General features: G+C 42.8%; 1 protein-coding gene across 3 annotated transcripts in view; it reads right to left on the bottom strand.

Moving 5' to 3' along the window:
- Positions 1 to 20,405, bottom strand: part of ARHGEF9 (Cdc42 guanine nucleotide exchange factor 9) — a 282,117-nt gene that overhangs the window by 204,495 nt on the left and 57,217 nt on the right. For all 3 annotated transcript variants that reach the window (XM_081846906.1, XM_081846904.1, XM_081846907.1), the window contains exons 2-3: positions 13,335 to 15,625; positions 2,385 to 2,532 (exon numbers count right to left, since the gene is read on the bottom strand). In XM_081846906.1, the coding sequence (XP_081703032.1) occupies positions 2,385 to 2,532; positions 13,335 to 15,554 (2,368 nt within the window). In that variant the 5' untranslated portion in view covers positions 15,555 to 15,625. The remainder of the gene's footprint in view (positions 1 to 2,384; positions 2,533 to 13,334; positions 15,626 to 20,405) is intronic.

The raw sequence follows: 20,405 nt of genomic DNA, 5'->3' as shown, positions 1-20,405 counted from the left end.
AAAATTCACTAATACACTGAAATGAAGTCATTCAATGAGATTAATTCATTAAGGATTATTTGTATCACCTCGAGGCAGTGTTCATGGTTCATTACACACACACACACACACACACACACACACACACACACATTATCCTCACAACAACTCAGCAATGTAGGTTAGGCTGAAAAAGAGAGAGGGAGAGAAAGCACAACTGGCTCACCCAGTCATGCTGAGAAGGAATTACAATGCAAGTCTCCCTAGTCCTATCCTGAAACTTAAAATCAATACAGTACAATGGCACAACAAGGGAAAATTGAGATGCAGGCTGTAAACCTGGGGTGGGGAACCTGTGGCCCTGTTGAACTCACTGAACTAAAACTCCCAGCAGTGGCTGGGGTTGGTGGGAATTGGAGACCCACAACATCTGAAAGCAGCATATGTTGAAGAAACAAATAAAAGAAAGATGGACAGTGGATAGCACAGCATTGACAAACCATTGCACAACGCATTTTTTTTTTTCTGAATTCCAAGGGGAGGCACCCATCATTCAACATCCTCACAGTCATCACTTTTTAATATGCAAAAGGGTCCAGAACCACCCACCTTCAGAGAAACAGCTCCCCAATGTTTCTGATAGCACGCCTGACTGGGAGGAGGGAAGCAACTCAAACAGAGACACAATCTCCAGCTTTCCTCTAAAAAGTGGGAAATACTGCTACTCTGTACTGGGAGGGACTGAATGATGCAAACACACCCATTGCAGAGATATGGAGGAATTGAGTCTAACTTGGGGTTAGCTAATTAGAAAGGAATGGAGCCAAAGCAGATAATCATGAAGAGATGAAGTGTGGTAATTATGCTGCATCTGCAGTAGGAATGATGATAATCCAAGCATGTCTGATGCACAGACTTCAGTGGAAGCTGATCAAAGGAGGCAGGCCCAGAGCAGTAACTCATACAGAGATGCAGCAAACAACATTCTCTAGAGTCTAAGGGCTCGTCCTCACTTTCGCTTGTGCTGTGTCTAGAAAACATGAGTTTGAGTGGTTTTCCATTTGACCCACACTTTCTAGCCATAGATCTGAATAGTTTTCTCATTGCCCTGCTCCTTACCAAGGGAAAATCTGCTCTTTGGTGTTAGATCAGAAAAAATGACAATCCAGGGAAAACCCAAATTGCTGTTTGCTCCAAATGAACACTAAAGAGTGGGTTTTCCCCGCGGGAAAACAGCAGAACAAGAGAAATTGTACATAAGCTCTAAGAGTAGTTAATTTTGCTGCATCTCTGCATCAGGAGTTAATGAATGACCCAATCACAACCAATGGATGGACACAAAATTACTTGCTTCCAACAGAAATCAACTGAAGAGGAAAACAGTAGTAGTGATTCATGCAGAGAAACAGTGGGACTTCCTCTATGGATGGGAGCTTTGGGCTCACAACAGTCTTTAATGAATCCATTTCTGAGTTTGGGAATCAATGGGATGGGGAATTACACTTGGACCAGGGAAGACCTAAGTTCAAGTAAGTCCCCTTTCAGCTATGAAGTCCACTCACATACTTTCCAACTAGCCTACCTTATACAGCTGTTCTGAGGGGGGAAATGGGGAGGGAGATGGAGAGTAAGACCCATGTTTTCAAGCATTATGTTCCATTTTGAAACCTTACTTTCATGGAAATCAAGTGTCAGAACTTCAACCTCAGGGGCATGACTGGAAGAGATTTAGCCTTTGTACCTCAACCAGGACTTAGCTCCAAAGATGATCAAAGGAGCATAAGAGGAGCCTGACTGGATTAAGACCAGACTTCGCCAACTTGCCCTCCAATGTTTCAGACTATGGTTCACACAGCTGGGGCTGAAGGGAGTTATAGTCCAAAACATCTGGAGGGCACTGTGTTGGTGAAGCCTGGATGAGACAGAAGGCCCATCCCATTCAACATTCCCATCCTCATGGTGATGAACTCAGGTGCCCCTGAGAAGCCTAGAAATGCAATGTAAAGACGATAGCCCTCAGCTGCTGTTGCTCCCAGCAGCTGGTATTCAGTGCCTTGCTCCCTCTAAAACCAGAGATGGTATATATCACTATAACAGCTTGTAACTTCACTGTGAATTTGTCAAATCACCCTCTAAAGCTAGCAGCCACTCCATGTCTGTTGGCAGTGAATAACTGAATGTTGTGTAAAGAACTGTCTATCAATTTATTTAGATGACCCAAAGAAGAAGGGAAAATGTGCCCTAATGCACTTTCTCTCCACTGTGCACAATTTCACAGCATTCTATCATGTTCCCTCGCCGCCATCCCTCATGCACACACACACACACACACACACCCCGTTGCAACCTCGCCTTTCAGAGCAAAGAACTTTGCTTCAAAACAGTCCACACGAAACATTACTTACCACCAGTGCTCAACAGCAACTTCCGCTGCCGGCCAAGCTGATCCAGCCCCATTGGGGTACTTTGGGAGAGTGGCACAGACTGGCATCTGTCCAAGAGGAGTTTGAAAGGTGGAGATTCTGGTGATGGATGAGTTGGGTGGGACAGTGGCTGGGAAGGGGAGGAAAGCAAAACAAACGGGAGTTAAATTATTTCCCCCAAAATTGCAGGAGTATTAAGAAGGCATCAAGATGCAGGTATAAGGACATAAGGAGAGCCCTGCTGGATCAGGCCAAAGGCCCGTCTGGTCCAGCAGCCTGTTGTCATAGTGGACAACCAGATGACTCTTTTGGGAAGCCCACAAGCAGGATCTGAGTGCAACAGTGCACTCCCCAGTTGCAATTCCCAGCAACTGGTACATGAAGGCATACAGCCTCTGATAGTACAGCATACAGAACATGGCAGATGTAGCACAGCCATTGTGTCTAGCAGCCATTGAAATCCTTACCCTCCATTAATTTGTCCAATCCATTTTTATAGCCATTCAAGTTGCTGGCCATCAGGATCTCTCTTGGGAGTGATTTCTACGCACTGTGAGCTTTTTACCACATTACAGAAGGCTGTCAGGGAACTGTCCAGAGAACACTCACAGGAGAACTAAAACCAACCTGATGTGCATTGGGATGTACATCTTTGCCACATGCTCACATGACATCCTGTGTGTACACTTTGAAATGCAGTATGTTCCTCTGCTCTGTCAGAACCTAGCCACATTCAAAAATAAGGTGCTCTCCTCTCACATACACATTTATGTTACATTGTGTTATATTTGCAGGGCCAGTTCATTTTTATTGCCTGAGGCAAAGCAGTCACTAGGACCCAACCTCTGCAAGTCAAGATCCACAGTCCCCAAGTAAAGAGAAGTTACTCTGGTACCTGAGACAGGAAAATTGCACAAGCACCCCGACAGTAAAAATATACTTTTCCCTGACAGTAAAAAATACAAAATAATAAACTAAATAACTACTCATTTGTCTAATAATAAGGCCAGATAAACAGTATCAAAAACAGGAGATCACACAGAAGATGCATACACAAAAACAACCTTGATACAAATAGGGATGGGTGGATATGTAGATTTTGGTCTGTCTCAGTTCCTTATTCTTCCAACAAACCTACTTCCTCCAATGATCAAACTTTCTACAATAAGGAAAGTGACAGGAAAATGCATTGGGAAATGTGAGATAACAGTTTCTTTGGCACAACATCATATAAAATCTTCAAAAAGAACTCAGGATAAGCACTTATAAAATAGCCAACATCATCTAATCTCTCTGCAAAGAAATAAAAATGCTCAATAAGCATGGGCAGCCTGATTTCTGCTTTGTGCTTCTATTTATTTCATCACCACCTCTCTGTGTCTATCAGGCTGCATCCAGACCCATGAGGCATGGTCAGACGCTGTCTCTCTAAGCTTTATGCCCCTTAAGGCTCCACTCCTCATTGCAGCAGGCATAAGCTCTTACCTTCCTGGCTCCCTCCTCCCCAAGTTCCTTAGAAACACTTGAAGCCTTTTAAAAACCTCTTAGATCCAGCAGCCTTCCAAACCTCTCAAAGTAAGAATGCAGAAAGCAAGACCATTATAAAAGCAGCACTGAACCAGCATTCAGGGTTCTGCACAGTCTTCCTCTCTTCTCAGCAGACTCTTCTTTCTCAAGCTTGCCCATCATCCCTACCACAGAAAGCAGCAGGCCTCATAGGGGCAATAGCTGCAAAAGATGATTGATGGCATAAGTGCATTACCTACTCTGGTGAGGGACAAGTTATTTAAAACAATTTTTTTTTTATTGATTGAGAAACAAGAGACTCCACTGAATGAATGATCCCTCCCTTTGGTCAATCTGGGGAAAGTGAATATGTATTACACTTGTAAACCACGTGCCCTCCTAGAAGCTCAATACAGTATACAAGGGGAATTGCCCCTCTTTTACCCACAAAACAATTCTGAAGGTAGCCTAGGGTGGCCTGAAGGTTACTCAATGAGAGATGCAGCTGGGTGGGACTTTAAGCCAAGTCCAACATGGTATCACTACATCTGAACATCATGTGACCCACCCAACCAAGAACAGGTCACCAGCCCACCATGAACTCAGCGATCTTCCTTCCCTCCTCTTGCCTTGGACTACATGAACAGCAGGGGAGAAGGGTCACCCAATGTCTGAAAAACCATAGGAGATTGCCACCATGTTGGTGGGCTACAGAATTACGGATGCCATTATGCAATTCTCTGTAACAAGCTTGGAAGACCTATAATAATTGTTTTAGAAAGACCAAGCCTCCAAAATCAAACAGAACAAAAGGAAAGCCAGCCTTTGTTGAAATTCAGAAGTGGTTTATTAACCACAAATCATTGATACCCTTAGAATAGCTTCCCTACCTATTTTTATTCACCAGTTCTTGTCAGTTTTCCAATACAGTAGGCTGACGTGAGGTTTAATGACTGAAAATTCTGTTATGGCCAACTGTTGCTGCCAATATACTATTACATTAAAGAAGACACAAATACAGTGGAGTAGATTGATGCAGTGCTAACTAATCAATCCTAAAGCCTGTATCTGAGCCTGCTCCGCTGTCAATCAATGCCACTGTTCAGGCGCGGTAAATAATGTGGGAGTCAGGAACTTTGCGGAAATTTCAGTGAACAGAAGCAAATGGGAAAGTGCCTTATTTGTATGCACTGGGAGTTGAGCAGAGGAGATGTGATTGGAAGCCAAAGCAACAGCCACGACAGGATCCACATTCAAGGTCATTGCACCAAACATGCTACTGTTCCTGGGATTTCAAACTTGGAGAAAATGCCTTGTTAAGAAGCAAAACCAGCTGGAATCTGTCGGTGCTGAATGTTTAGCATGATCCTTTAATTTCTTATCACAGTGATTGCAATCAGATTACACAGCAATCCTTATCATCAAACAGGGTCTGTGAGCAAGAAATGATGTATAAGATTGAATGTTCAGTGGTGTCTGTAAAAATAAAATGAGAAGTGTTTCTTCAAGGTGGAGCTGAACCTTAAACATGAAACTAGAGATCAGGAAATACGTTGATTTCAAGTTCCCTGGGTTTCTCATTTTTCCAGTTTTAAGTCTAGTTCTTCACAGTCCCACATCAGTCTGTGATTCTTTTATTTTTAATGTCCTTGTGAAAATAAACCAGGATTAGTGTGACTTTCTCCTAATACATACATTTATGATTTTGCTGAACACAAACATATCTGCAGAGCATTTTTGCCTAATATGCTATAGTTCTGTATAATATTTCCATTTTTCTGCACACTTCACAAAGCTTTCCAAACTTTTCATGATGGTGACACACTTTTTAGACATGCATCATTTTGCAACACGGTAATTCAGTTTTTCTAGAAAACTGGAGGTTAAACTAACCCCTTTCCTGCCCCGGGAGGAGTTTGGGGGAGCAACAGTAATCTGTTGCAGCATACAGTTTGGAAAGCTCTGCCCTAGTACCTCAAATGAGCAGTGAGCTTTACATGCCCTTAAATTCTTCTCCAGCACAGATCAGATCTGAACCAGACTCTATCTCGTATTTTATTTAAATATATTAAAAAAAATCTCACCCAACTGATTGGGAAAATTATACTTCCAAGATCCCTAAAAACAAAAATCCTCATTTGACCATCAGCCTGTAGAGGGCACTAAAAGATTACAATGAAAAAAGTTGTCTGTATTTTTAACTTTATTTAACTATGAGAGATATAGATGCATTAGATTGAAGGCTCAGTGAGAGTAAAAATAATTCTCTACATGTACCTGATTTTATGTGAGAGCCTTTCCCCAGCATTCTTTGCATCAAGCTGTTGGAATCCATTTCCTCAGCCCTGGGCAAACCTGCCACTGGAAAGCTTAACGTTGCCATACAATCATAGAATCTGGAGTTGGAAGGGGTCCCAAGGATCATCTAGTCCAACCCACTACAATCACAGCTAAAGAATCCCTGACAGATGGCCATCTGACTTCTCTTTAGAAAACTCCAGGGAAGGAGAGCCGACCATCTTCTTTACAAAGCAATAGCAGAATCTTTAAAATCTTTAAAATGTTGAATATTTAAGCATGGCTTGAGGCTCAATAGAACAGGGTCAGTGTCAAAAAACAACTGAGTGTCATGAGCCCCATAGTGTTGTTGGGCTTGAACTTGCAAGTTCTGACATAGGAAGAGGGAGAAACAGAGGAGGGTTGCTGAATGGTGGGAACCTGGGCGGGAGAAGGGAGAGCTCCTCTTTCCACCCCAACGTCATTCATTTTGGAAGGGGGTGTAGAATATGGTTACCATACATCCTCGTTTCTCGGGGACAGTCCCCAGATTTACAAATCTGTCCCCAGACAAAATCCGTCCCAGGAATGTCCCCAGGTTTCATTTAATGTCCCCAGATTTATATTTTAAGTGTTGTAGATTTATTAGCAGGGAATGACTGCTACGTGATTGGTTCAACGGCAGAAGACACATCATATGGGGACTTTCAGTGAGGCAAAATGGCGGGCACTACGGCAGCAAGCAGCTCCTGAAGCCAGCCAGAGCCAACTGCACTACCGGGCAGGCTCCAGGTTGCTGAGGCTGCCGCTGCCGCTGCCGCTGCCACTGTCGAGGGGAAACCAGGGACACCCGGCGTGTCAACCGGGGAAACCGCTGACACCCCCCCCCCCCCATGACCCAAATCAAGCTGGGAGTGAGAGCACCTGGCCAACTGGCCAGCGGCATTCCAGGGCCAGGAAAACCCCAGAGCCGACACAGGGAGAAGGAGGAGAAGAGGAGAAGAAGGAAGAGAGAAAGAGGAAGGAGAAAAAAAGAGAGGAGCCCCAACCTTGCTGCACCGCTGCTGCTAAGGAGGGGAGGTAGGAGAGCACCGGGAGGGCAAGGACACGTGGCTAACCCCAGGCCCAACCCGAGCCTACTCCACGGCGGCTAGCACTCCAAGAGAGAAGGCCGGGGTGCAGAGGAAGGCCACGCAACAGAGGAGACCACAGAAGAGAAGATATTACTTCTTCATTTAAAAAAAAAAAAAAACTTTTTTTACTCTTTTCAAAAAAAATAAGTGTCCCCAGATTCTTTGAAAAAAATCTGGTAACCTTAGTGTAGAGCTCTCTCCCCTCAGGGGAAGCAGAGGAGGGGTTTGATAAGCCGAGGGGGGAACCTGAACAGGAGGGCTCAGCCTTGCCACCTAGAACTAGGTGCTACCTTTGCAGATGGGACCCAGACCCACTCTGAAGGAGTGCATTCAACAGCTTCGACATTCCCATAAGGTGAGAGAGTCTCATGAGTGAGCACCCCAGATCCTGCCTTTAAATGCTGCCAAGTGGTGCAAGAAAACTTGTTGGGATAACTTCATCACTTCCATACAGCTCTGAACTTCTTGCCCTGCTCTTGAACTCCTGCATTGTGACTCCTGAACACTGCGTCTGCTGCCGAACCTCTACAACTCCTTGCCTGAATAAGTATATCTTCCTTATGTACAAATAAAAGTTGTCTGTCTGCATGTGTTGGACAAGACACCAAACTGCACAATTTAGTTCCATACTAGGTGTCATTTTAATTTTCTGAATGTAATTAACCTGCTTTATTTTTAAAGTTTTAATTGCAGCTGTGCATGTATGGAAGAAATCAGGACTGTGCCGCATGGATGATTAACCCTTTCCCCCACTTGCCTGTGGTCTTGATGACATACCCACATCCACACCAGAAAGCATGAATGGGAGATTCCCCCTCAAAGCTAGAATGAAGCTTATGGGGAGATAATTTTCATCTGGACTGGAGTAGGAAGGCAAAGTCTTTTTCAAAACTCTCCCACATACCACAAGCCTGATCCTGATGTTTTCCCCTCTCTGAAAGCTGAGATTAAACTTCAAAGTGAAGCCCATTGATTGCACTCACACCAATAAAGTAAGATGTTCTTTGGCTCTTAGAGCACACTGCACTGCAATTGCCTTGCCAAATGAGCACAGGGTTGGGAGGAGATAGCCAGCACCAGGTCATTCTGTGACACCACATTCCTTCTTTGTACTGGCACCCTCCCTCTCACATCAGAGAAGAAGCTGTAGGAATGCAAACTAGACCAGGGTTATTGCTAGGAACTGAAAAGAAAGAGTGGGAGAATCTGTCAATTTCCCTTTCTCCCGGTTTCTCATTTTTCCAATATTAAGTTCAGTTTGCCACATCAGTTTGCAATTTTTTAAAAAAAGTCCTTGTGAAATTTACGCAGCATTTTAGTGTGAAATTCTCATGATGTACACATTTTTGTATGCAATGCTGCCTAATACACACATTTTTGCAAAGCATATTTCCCCGAATATTTACATTTGCCTTAACATAATTCACATATGTATGTTGTTTCCACTAAATATACCCCTTTTAAAGCAGACTTTACCCTAAGTATGCATATTTTTGCACTGATTACTTGTCCGGAGAACTGCAAGATTTGGAGAAAATGTGAATTTCAAATGATAGCTATTCTTCAGTTTGTGTATTTTTTTCAGAAAGTGCAAATTAGGAAGGTTTACCTTTCAGTGTGAACTGAACCAAATTTCTCACCCATCCCTAAAGTCAAGGCAGTGCAGATGCACCGGCAGAGCCAGTCTGGTGTGTTTGCTCCATAGCAACCTCCTCGCTGCCTTACCCCTCCCCATCTACCTCTGGGTTAGAAGCAACAGAAGTGCGACCAACTAGAAGTCTGGTGCATGGAAGCAACCCATTATTCTGTCTGCTGCTGATTATTGGTAATTATTTTTTAAATGTGCAACTGCAGTAATTATAAAATTACTGTGCAATTTTTATTATTTGTTTGTTTGCTTATTATATTTCTATTCCAGCTTTTTTTCTTCCACAGAGCTCAGTGTGGACACAGCTTTTCCTCTCCCCATTTTATCCTCACAGCATCCCTGTGAGGTAGGCTAGGCTAAGAGACAGTGACTGACCCAAGCTCACCTAGTGCGCTTCACAGCTGAGTGGGGGCTAGAACACTTGTCTCCCAGGTTGTAGTCTAGCACTCTAACCACTACACCACATTGGGTCCTCAAATCTACACAAATCTGGGTCATCTCTTGTCTTTTTTAAGGGATGTGTTTCCTCTTTTTTAAGCAAGCCTTCCTAAAACAATTCTTCTACGATTTGTCAAAGCAGTTTTCCATTATGTCTAAATGGGGAAAGTGTGGTTTAAATTCTGTCTACAATCATGAAACAGCAACTTGCAATCCTTACTTGTAGTCAGAGCTGAAACCAGGATTTCCTGATTCAGATACCAATAGGAAACCATGGTATAACAAACACGAACAATATTGCATCAATGTGCACAAAAGAAGGGAGGATTCATTTTTAGTCTGATAAATCATGGTTTATCAGACTGGGATTACTACATATGAACTACATCAGACTGGGATTACTACATATGAACAGGGCTAGACAGTAAAAATGCAAAACAAAAAACGCAAAGCAAAAACCCACATAAGCAGCAACTAGTTCAGATTTTCTCTAACTCTGCTAGCATTATGCAGTAGCTGTGTGTTCATTACTGAGTTAGCCTACAGACAAAGAGCCAATGGTTTCAGTAATTGGGTAACAAGACGTAATTTAAATGTGGAAAAAGCAAAGTATCAATATATCTTTTTAAAAGTTTAACAGCATGTTACTTACTACATTTTTTTCTACCATTTTTAATGTGTTGTAAGCTGCCCAGAGTGGCTGGAGAAACCAAGCCAGATGGAGTGGGTATTACTACTACTACTACTACTACTACTACTACTACTACTACTACATAAGTGACTTACAATTGTAAAAAGAAAGAAAGAAATGCAAATACAAAAGTTTAAACATTATTTACTAAAGGAGCTCATCCTGCAATATTATTACAAAAAGGAGAAGTCCTACTTCACCATATAAAACAGTTGAACACAACTTCAAGCTAGGCATCATTATACCATATGGTTACTATTAAAAATCAAATGTGGAACATCCTCACCTAGCACCTAAAAGTTGAAAATAATGGTTCCAGCCTCACCTCCCTGAGGACAGCGTTCCACAATTGGGGAGCCACCACTGAAAAGACTCTTTCTTCTGTTGCCACACTGCACACCACCCCTTCAAGGGAACTGTGCATGAGAATAGGCCTCAGATGGCAACTGCAAGATCCAAGTAAGTTCATGTGAGAAGATGAAGTCCTTAACATACTGGGGTCCTGAGCCATATATATTTTCTTTCACAAGGTGAAAAGCAGCAGAGGGGGATTTTTAGGAAACAATTAGCACGTAAATTAAGGATTTAGTAGCCCCTTCTCCTCCTCCATCATTCTTCCACTAACAATTTCACCTTTCCAATCCAAGTCATTGAACATGCAGTTTCCTACTCCACACCCAGCAACAAAAGAAAGGCCACTTTAATAAGCTACTGTGCTGAGCACCTAGTAAGTCACAATTCCAGGCTAATGTAAATACAGGTAAGAATGGGTGAGATATCCATTCATTTGACATTTTAATATGAAGCTATTTAATTTGCACTTCCTAAACCAAAACAGGGGTAGCTAACATGGAACCATCCAAATATTTTTAGACTCCAGTTCCCATCAGCCCCAGCTGGCAGGGCCACTGGTCAGGGATTATGGGAGTTGTAATCCATAACAGCTGGAGGGAACCAAGTTGGCTGCCTATGCAAAGTGTCATCTAAAATGCTGCTATCCTTTGAAATTCAGACTTCTTGGAATTTTGCAATATAGTTATCCAAGCAAAAATATTGTACAACCCACCCACCCCCACCAATGTATTAGGGGAAATGCACACACACAAAAAATGCTCACATTGATATAAATAATGTCCAAAAATGCTTTCTATTAGGGGACATTGCTTGCAAAAATGCATGTATTAGGTAAAAAGGCACATGAAAGTACACAGAAATTCCCACAAAGACTTTATTTTTTTAATTGCAAATCAATGTGGAAATGTGGCAGGCTGAATTTAAGGTTTGATTTAGACAAGAAACTGAGAAAGAGAAATTAACAAGGTTTGCCCATCGCTATGTACAGTCCTGTGCTTCAAGCCAGTTTCCTGAAGAAGTTTCCCTAGCCATCAAATCCTTGTGGGAAGAACAGCAGCCAAAAGGCCGATTAGTATAAACATTCCAAGAGGCTTTTTCTCTGCAGCATTTTTAAGTCTGGTGCCTGATGCCACCCCTTCTCCCAAACATGGAAGCCAGTTGACAGCTATTCTGCCCTCTTCCCTAACTAGAACGCCACTGAACTACATCTGTTTTTCTAATTCTCTAGACATCACTTTATCTGAGCATGCAAAAATGGATTGTTAAAGGCCAGGGAGGGATATTTTTGTATCCCTTTTGCTCTTGATGTTCCTCTGGCCAAAAATAGCAAGAGGCTCCTGAATGCTTGAGGCCGGAAGGCCCAGGAGTCAACAGGTTGCTCTTATCAGCTTGATCCCCGTGCGTGTTGGGCTTTTTCGGGGGAGGAGGTTCCTGTTGTATTGTGTCAGCCCATTCGCTGGTCTGGGAGCGCTCCCCCCCCCCCTGTAAACTGTGGCAAGCCAACCACAGGAGAGAGAAAAGCACAAACCATGCACATATTTTGCACACATTCACAGGCCTGCCCTGTGGAAATCATGGAAATGCAGTGATAGAGTTAAACGTTAAGATTACAGGGATTCAGCTACGCTAACTCCCTGCTAGTTGTCAAATTTAGGGGATTAACCCGCAACAGAGAGCAACTGCCAATTACATGTGACAACTTTGGTCGGGAAACCTTTGAGTGCTTTCACATCACCCTGACAAAAATGGCAACCCAGGTCAATGCACTAGCTTCCCTGCGGGTGGGTTCCTTACCAGAAGGGTGAAGGGTGAGGCAGCAAGGAGGTCAGCACAGTGCAACCTGGCATTTATGCCTGTGCATCTGTCCTGTGCTGTGCCTAATTTCATTTAAGTGGCAAGGAAAGCAGAGGGAAAGGGGGTGGATTTAAAAGGGGTGGTGTGCTCCTCAGACCCTGCTGGCAGGTATCCTCCACAGATGACCCCAAATTGCCAAGAAAATGTCAGTTCTCTCTACTTGAAATGTTCTGTACATTTCAATTTGAACAAACGAAAGGGTGTTTGCATAAAATAGAGGCCTAGCACATTGTCAGGAACAGACGGGCAGAACTGAAAAGATATGTCCTCTATCAAGACAGAAAATCCACAGAAAGAACTACAGATAAATAAGCTCTGTCATACCAATAAAAAACTTAGTTGTCTCTAAGGTGCTATTGGAAGGAATTTTTTTATTTTGTTTCGACTACGGCAGACCAACACGGCTACCTACCTGTAACTAGATTGAGAATAGATAGACAGAAAGATAATGCAATAAAAAAAAATACCAAATACACATCAAGGTGCAAAATTCCTGCAGCACACTTGCCACTGGTGACCAACAGCTCCTTTGCAACTGTGTTTAGTGTTTGCCTTTTTAAAGTCAGTTTTTTCAGTGCTGCCTTTGCCAACCAGGCGCCCTCCAGATGTTTTGGGCTACAACTCTCATCAGTCCCAGCCAGCACTAACATGCTAGATAGACTGATGGGAGTTGTAGTCCAAAACATCTGGAGGGTATCAGGTTGAGGAAAGATTGTTCTAGTGTATTACACTGTTGGGTCTGAGTGTCCCTTGTAATCAATCACTATGCAAATAGGGCAGTTTGGCAAAGTGTTTGGTGTCTGCAACCCATAGAAATTTCCTGACTAGCAGGAAAAGAATATTATAACAAAAAAGGACGAACAAAAAATTATTACGGGTTGCAGAATGCAGCTTTTCTGATCACAGAATTCGAAAGATCTGCAATTAGCACATTGTGCACACATAGCTTTGCTTTAAGAATAGAAGGAATAGGGGAAGAGGCAATAAACGAGATTTATTTGACATACTGCTTAATTGGAGCAAGATACTACCTTTGCACTGTTGAATTCAGCGAAGGGGACAATTGTACACACACTCATCTGAACTGGATGACGAACTCCCCTGCATTCAGGGCGTTGCGCTTTGCGAGCTTTCCTCACCGGATCCGGATGTAATTGAAAGGTGTCTCCGTTCATTTTGATGGGAAAATTCTCCCGATCTGGCACTTGCTGGCTGTAGCTTTGGCAGCATAAAGAAGCAGATGCAGAAGGGTTGTGAACATCCTCCAAGATGCTGCACAAACCTTGAGTAGCAGACAGAGTAGTGCTAATGTTCTCAGTATCCACAGGATAACTTTCTGAATTATGGGCATTTACCCGAGTCCTTGCTAAATCCTGGCTGTCTGCTTGCACAGTAGCCAAGGGCTGTCCATCCATTGGAACACTCTCCAGGATCTGGCTATGTGCTAATATAGTCCCAGCATCTGTGATATCTGCTGGTGTCATCAGCTCTAGGTCTGGGTTAATTTGTGAAATTCTGACCAGGTGCTCTGTATCTGCTGCAGTCCTATGGAGAGCTCTAGCATCTACTACAGGACAAGCCAGATCTGGAGCATCAACAACACTACTTGGTACAGCGTTAACATCCTCTGATACAATGCTTAGGCCCAGTGTACCCTCATCAGTTTTACAAAAAACTTCCAAATCCAGCTCAGTGTTGCAAAACCCTTCATAATTCAGAGAGGCGTTTTTCATATCCCTAACATCCATCTTAGTCAAATCCTGAGTCTTTAAATCACTAATATCCAAGCTCTTGGGGTCCACTGGGGTATCAGCAGAGTGTTCAGTATTGCCTTCTACCCAAGACTCTAATACCCAGGTGTCTACTGGAGCAGCACGTAAGCCCCAGTTGTCTACTTTATCGAGAAGTGGCTCTTGAACCTGTGGCACATCCATAGACAGACCATGCACATCAAGAAATGAACAGTCACTGAGAAAGCCTGTTTGGCAAAAAGCTGGCAAATTTATGGCAGGGGGTGAAACTTCATTGAAACTGCTATTCTCACTGAAGACTTCGTGGGAATTCTCAGCATCTGTGCTTTCCTGGGGTGGCCCTTTACCAGCGGAACTTTTTGAACTACGGTTATCCCAGATTCCGGAATCCGGAGACAATCCTGGGGAAGAGAAACTGCTGGCTTTATCATTTATGATGACCAGAGACTCCTGGTGAGGAGTTGATTCCTGCCTTTGGCGTCTGGAACTGGAGTTTGGCCTTTGTTCTTTCGAAGAGCCCCGCCATTTCCTAGCAAAGCTGTTGAAGAATCGAAGAACCCCACCAAAGTGGCTGCCCTTAACCCTTTGAGACTGGCCAACACTCTCTTCACATCCCACATCAAAGTCAAAATAAGAAGTGGGATCATCTGTTGCATTTCCCATGTCCTGAAAATTAGGTTCCCTGCTTATGTCGGGCAGCTTTTCACTGTCCTTGCTTGTCAATGAAATCCCTTTGATGTAACTCCAGACCCCAGAACTTCTTCCTTTTTTAATTTCAGAAGCAGCTGCAGAACATCTCCTTTGAGAGTCCCCTTGTGCAACACCAGATTCCTGAGAATTCTCACATTCTAGAGCCATGCACCTCTGAGCCGATGGCATTTTGTGACAGTCATTATCAGTACTGTCGCTGTTTATTTCAGTGCCAAAATTCTTGTGCCATTTAATTTCACTGGCAGCGATATCTAGCACGCAGCTATTCACCTCAACATCTTCAAAAGAAGAATCCAAATCCTCAATATGACCTGCATAGGAATGGCGGTATGGACGCTGATTGTTACTTAGCTTCTTAATTCGGTGAAGTGCTTTTTGCTCAAGATCTTCCTGAGTTTCCACAGATATAATAACAGCCTTGGTTTTGGACATACTCTTAGCCATACCAGACGATCTTAGCTTCTTGAAAGACCTCACCCTTTCCATTAAGGACATCTTACGATTTTGCTCCAAGATCTCCGTATTATCTCCAAAGAGGATCATGGATTGAGGTCTCTTGGAATTCATGGAGGATGCTTTCTTGAGGTTGACAAAATTCCAAAGCCGACTGCCCTTGCTCTTCTTCTTATGCTTGGCTCCATCCTCCTTTTCATCATCATTGAAATCACAAGAATTAGAATGCTTAAAATCACTGGATCTTTCCTTTTGATTAGTTTGAAAAATCTTGTTTCCATATCCATTTGGAACTGGCCTAGAGCAACCATGTTGGCAGCTGTCGACGAATTCCATACTTCCAGCTGACAAATCCAATGTCCGAATGTCACAGCTCCATCACCACCAGATGCTTACGTTCTGCAGAGCTTAAGGGGGTAAACAGAAAACAATTCAATTAGTTTCTGTGCCTTTTTTAAAAAAAGAAAGCCAGAGAAAGGAATTTCTGAAAATGGCATCTAACAGCTGGATCATTACAAGGACTAATTTGCAGACCACTCACAGAAATTCCCAAAACACACAGACACAAAAATGTAAAAACTTTCTATAAGTTGAGTAAGTAATGCCTTTGAATACATTTCTTAATAAATCACAGGCATATTCTATCTAAAACAAACATTTCTGTTTGTTTCCAGTACTGCTGAACATACATGCTGTCAAGGAGTGAATAAGGAACAATATTGACCTCAACTGCTACACCTAAAGCTATAAAACACACATTATCTCCATTGTGAAACCGGAAGTGCATTCCAGGTAACTTGGTCCTGTGGTTTGGCCTTGCATGGCTGATTTTTTTGATTTTTTTTTTAAAATGAGTAGACGGTATAAAGCCCTCCTGATCTGGATCAGGACTGTGACATTGGGGAGGGGAACTTGAATCCTTATCCCCACCCCTGCCTGGCACCTATTTGCAATGAGGAGAAAGTTTCCAACAGCACCAATGGGGGCTTTCCTCCAATTAGCTGGTGTATGGGGAGCAATTCCAACTGGGACTGCAGTAGAAACAATGGGAATAAGTTGTTTCCCCTCCCATGGTCCCGAGTTGGCTTAGCTTCCCCTTCATTCCAGCCATTTGTGAAAGAAAAAATAAATCATTCAAAGCCAGCCACATAACAAATGTCACATCTAGTTTGGCCCCCAGTGTCAACATCAGGGGTGGGTGCGTGGTGGAGGATATTGGGGACAGGAAACAAAGAGGAACCGGCACATTTATGGGGCAAGAGCAAACCTAGTCCCAAAAGAAATAAAATAAGAACCACTGGTCACAAGGTTCAGTTCAGACCCCACAAACAGATGTGTAATGCAGTCAGTTGACAAACTGCTCAAACAGATGTGTAGTGCAGTCTTGGTGGTGCACTGGAAGCACATGTGTGCACTGGAGATAGAGGCCTGGTATTGCAGGAGGAAAGAGGTTGACTAGACACATTCAGAGAAGACCCATTGACATTAATGAATGTGACTAATTTAGGTGCATTAATTTCAATGAGTCCACCCTGCATATGACTTAGCTGGATTCAAGAGAAGGTGCTAGAGCCAGATTTCGGGGAGCTCCATTTTGACGCAGCCTCCTGTCTATGTAGCATCTTACATGCAGCACCCACATCTAATCACTTAGCAAAAAATAAGAGACTTAAGCCTGCAGACTTAAGATCTAAAATTGTGCTCAGTTTTTAAGGCAGACACAAAATTTGTAGACCATGTATGCCTTTGTTTGATGAAGACAGAAAATATGAACATGAAAAATGGCCCTTTTACGAAGATAAATGCACTCCTTGCAAAGCTTTGGCAACAGCTAGGCACTCCTTCTCCTGAGGCCTCTTGCAATGTGTATTTGTGTGTACATATCCCTACAGGGAGACGAAAGTGCACAAGAGGCCAATGCTTTGATTTTCCTCCATTTTTGATCCTTGCCAATTTATGAATGGCTGGGCTTTTCATAGAGCTCAAATGGAGAGAAAAGGAGGGATGAACTGAAAAGGAAGCATCCATTCAAACAGGATGTTTATGTTTCATAACAATAAGAAAGTACATCAGGCTTGTTCTTTCCATCTAAAGAGAACAAGTTGCAACAGGGCCAGATCCTGGCTGGGTGGTACCCACAGGAGTGTGGGAGTGCCAAGTGCCTTCAAGCCAACAGCAAGCTACGGTAGCCTTTGTGGTGCCAAGTCTCCACCCACCACCACCTTGAGGCTCTCTGCATACTCAAGTCTTCCATAAACAAAGGGACAGTGCTAGGAGATTTCCCTTTTGCTTATCAGTTCAGGAGTTGATTCACAAGAACCCTGAACTTCCAGCCAATCACTAGTTTGTAAGAATAGTTTAGAATGATTTTTAGGAGGAGGAGGAGGAGAAAGAGATAGACAGTGACGTTTGTGCTAGTACCTAAGATTACTGTACACAACAGGCAGACCCTTTCAACTTTAAAAAATAAGAAATAAATACCAGGCACCTCTCTCTATGAGGTGTCTCTTTGTACCAGCAACAGCATAGTGCTTATTATTATTATTATTATTATTATTATTATTATTATTATTATAATATTCTACCTCACCCATCTGGCTGGGTTTCCCCAGCCACTCTGGGCGGCTTTCAACAGAACATTAAAAACAAAATAAAACTTCAAATGTTAAAAACTTCCCTAAACAGGGCTGACTTCAGATGTCTTCTAAGTCAGATAGTTGCCTATTTCCTTGAATTCTGACAAGAGGGTGTTCAGCAGGGCGGGCACCACTAACGAGAAGGCCCTCTGCCTGGCTCCCTGTAAACTCACTTCTCACAATGAGGGAACTGCCAGCAGGCCCTCGGAGCTGGACCTCAGTGCCTGGGCAGAATGATGGCGGTGGAGATGCTCCTTAAGGTATACTGAGCCAAGGCCGTTTGGGTTTTGAAGGTCAGCACCAACACTTTGAATTGTGATTGGAAACGTACTGTGGGCAGTGATTGCATTTTTTGAGATCAATTGTCTTTGAGAACTAGTTATAGATTATGAAATAAGCCACACTGAATCCTGGGGCAAATGGTCCCCTTCATTGATACTGCTACAGAACAGAAAAAGACAAGAGAATGGAGCATTTGGGCCATTGCTTTGTTGGACATGGAGAGCACATAACATTAAGCACAGAGAGTTGCACTTTCCCAAAGGTGCCAAAGCAAGCTAAGGAAGTTCCGCCTGGCTTCAACATACAGTACTCATATCCGTTCCTCTCCAGGAAGATAAAAAGAGAAGGGGGGGAGAGAGAAACTGAGTAACAATCATACAACCCTCAAGAGAAACCTCTCTGCTCCAAACATTCTTTAGATCCAGGGCATACAACTTCCCCCTGCCCAGAAAAGGAAAGAAAGCCCCCCAGCATTTCCGCCAGTATATGCTGCATTCAAAAAATAGGAGGAAACAGATGTTTGTCATATAGCGACAGGAATATCTCTTTCATGGTACAGCTTCTTCAATGCAACTGGGGCAAGTAACCAGTGAGAGCCTTGCTGTGTGTTTTCTGTGCGTGGCAGTGTGGAGATAGTGGCAGGCTAAGTTCTGAGAGTCCTGGGCTTGAAGGGAAGGGGAGGCACCTGCAAACACAGTCCACAATGCTCTCTGTTGCGCAGTGTTGATTGCACAGGGAGAAGTATGCCAAAATAGATCTCTTAGGAAAGCCCTGAACAATCACCTCACTTTGCATAGCAGAAGGCAAGGGTAATAGGCAGGAAGAGAGGAAAGAAATGCATTGTATTAGGGGGAGTGGCTTGCAAAAACACGTGCATTAGTTAAAACTGCTTACAAAAATGTGTATAATTAGTTAAATCCACAGTGGTATGCGAATGATATTTTTAAATTTTAAAAAATCACAAATTGCTGTAGAAATGTGGAGAACTGGGAAAATGAGAAATTGAGAAGAACCAAAGTGGACAGATTCATCCATCCCTATCAGTCACTCACCTCACCTTTATAGCTGCACCAAACTGTCTTGGCCCCCCTGTGCTTCTGGTTAACCCAGAGCAGGCATGAGGGGTATGCTTGGGACAGTGCAGCCTTGCTGGTCCCTGTGATGCTGCTGTAAACAACTACAGAGGTGAAGGAGGCTGTACAGTGGTACCTCGGGTTAAGTACTTAATTTGTTCCAGAGGTCCGTTCTTAACCTGAAACTGTTCTTTTTTATATATATAAATATTTATTAAGATTTTATAATATAAATGCACACATAATAAACAATCTTATTTCTGTCATAACAATTTCATCACTTCTTTGGACTCCCTCACGTCTCCCGCTCCCATTTGCATTGTTAAAAATTTTTCCACACAAATTATCAACTTGTTTTCAATCTCATGTCCATTCATTCAAATATAATCTAGCACTTCTTCCCAAAAAATTTTATATTTTCTTTAGTCTCACTTATCATCAAATTTAGATCTAATTTAGTGGTGAGCAGTTTTTTATAATCCAGCATCCTTCTTAAGATTCAACCAAATTACAATGTTTTTGTAAATACATTTTGAATTTCTCCCAGTCTTCCTCCATCTTCTCTTCTCCCAGATCACGGATTCTGCCGGTCATCTCGGCCAGTTGCATATAGTCCATCAGCTGCATCTGCCACTCTTCCAGTGTGGGTAGATCTTGAGTTTTCCAGTTTTTTGCGATAAGAATCCTTGCTGCCGTTGTTGCATACATGAAAAATGTTCGATCCTTCTTTAACACCTTCTGGCCGACAATACCCAGGAGGAAGGCCTCTGGTTTCTTTGTGAAGGTATACTTAAATACCTTTTTCAGTTCATTATATATCATTTCCCAGAAGACCTTCACCTTAGGGCATGTCCACCAGAGGTGAAAGAATGTTCCTTCATTTTCTTTACATTTCCAACATTTATTATCAGACGAATGGTATATTTTAGCAAGTTTAACTGGGGTCATGTACCATCTATATATCATTTTCATAACATTTTCCTTCAGAGCATTACATGCGGTGAAGTTCAGCCCAGTGGTCCACAACCTTTCCCAGTCCTCAAACATAATGTTATGCCCAATGTCCTGTGCCCATTTTATCATAGCCGATTTAACCATTTCGTCTTGTGTATTCCATTTTAACAGCAAGTTATACATTCTAGATAGAACCTTAGTCTTTGGTTCTAACAATTCAGTTTCTAACTTCGATTTCTCCA

The sequence above is a fragment of the Podarcis erhardii genome (assembly GCF_964252035.2).
Source record: "Podarcis erhardii genome assembly, chromosome: Z".
Taxonomy (NCBI): domain Eukaryota; kingdom Metazoa; phylum Chordata; class Lepidosauria; order Squamata; family Lacertidae; genus Podarcis; species Podarcis erhardii.
This window is presented reverse-complemented; position numbering and strand designations above follow the sequence as displayed.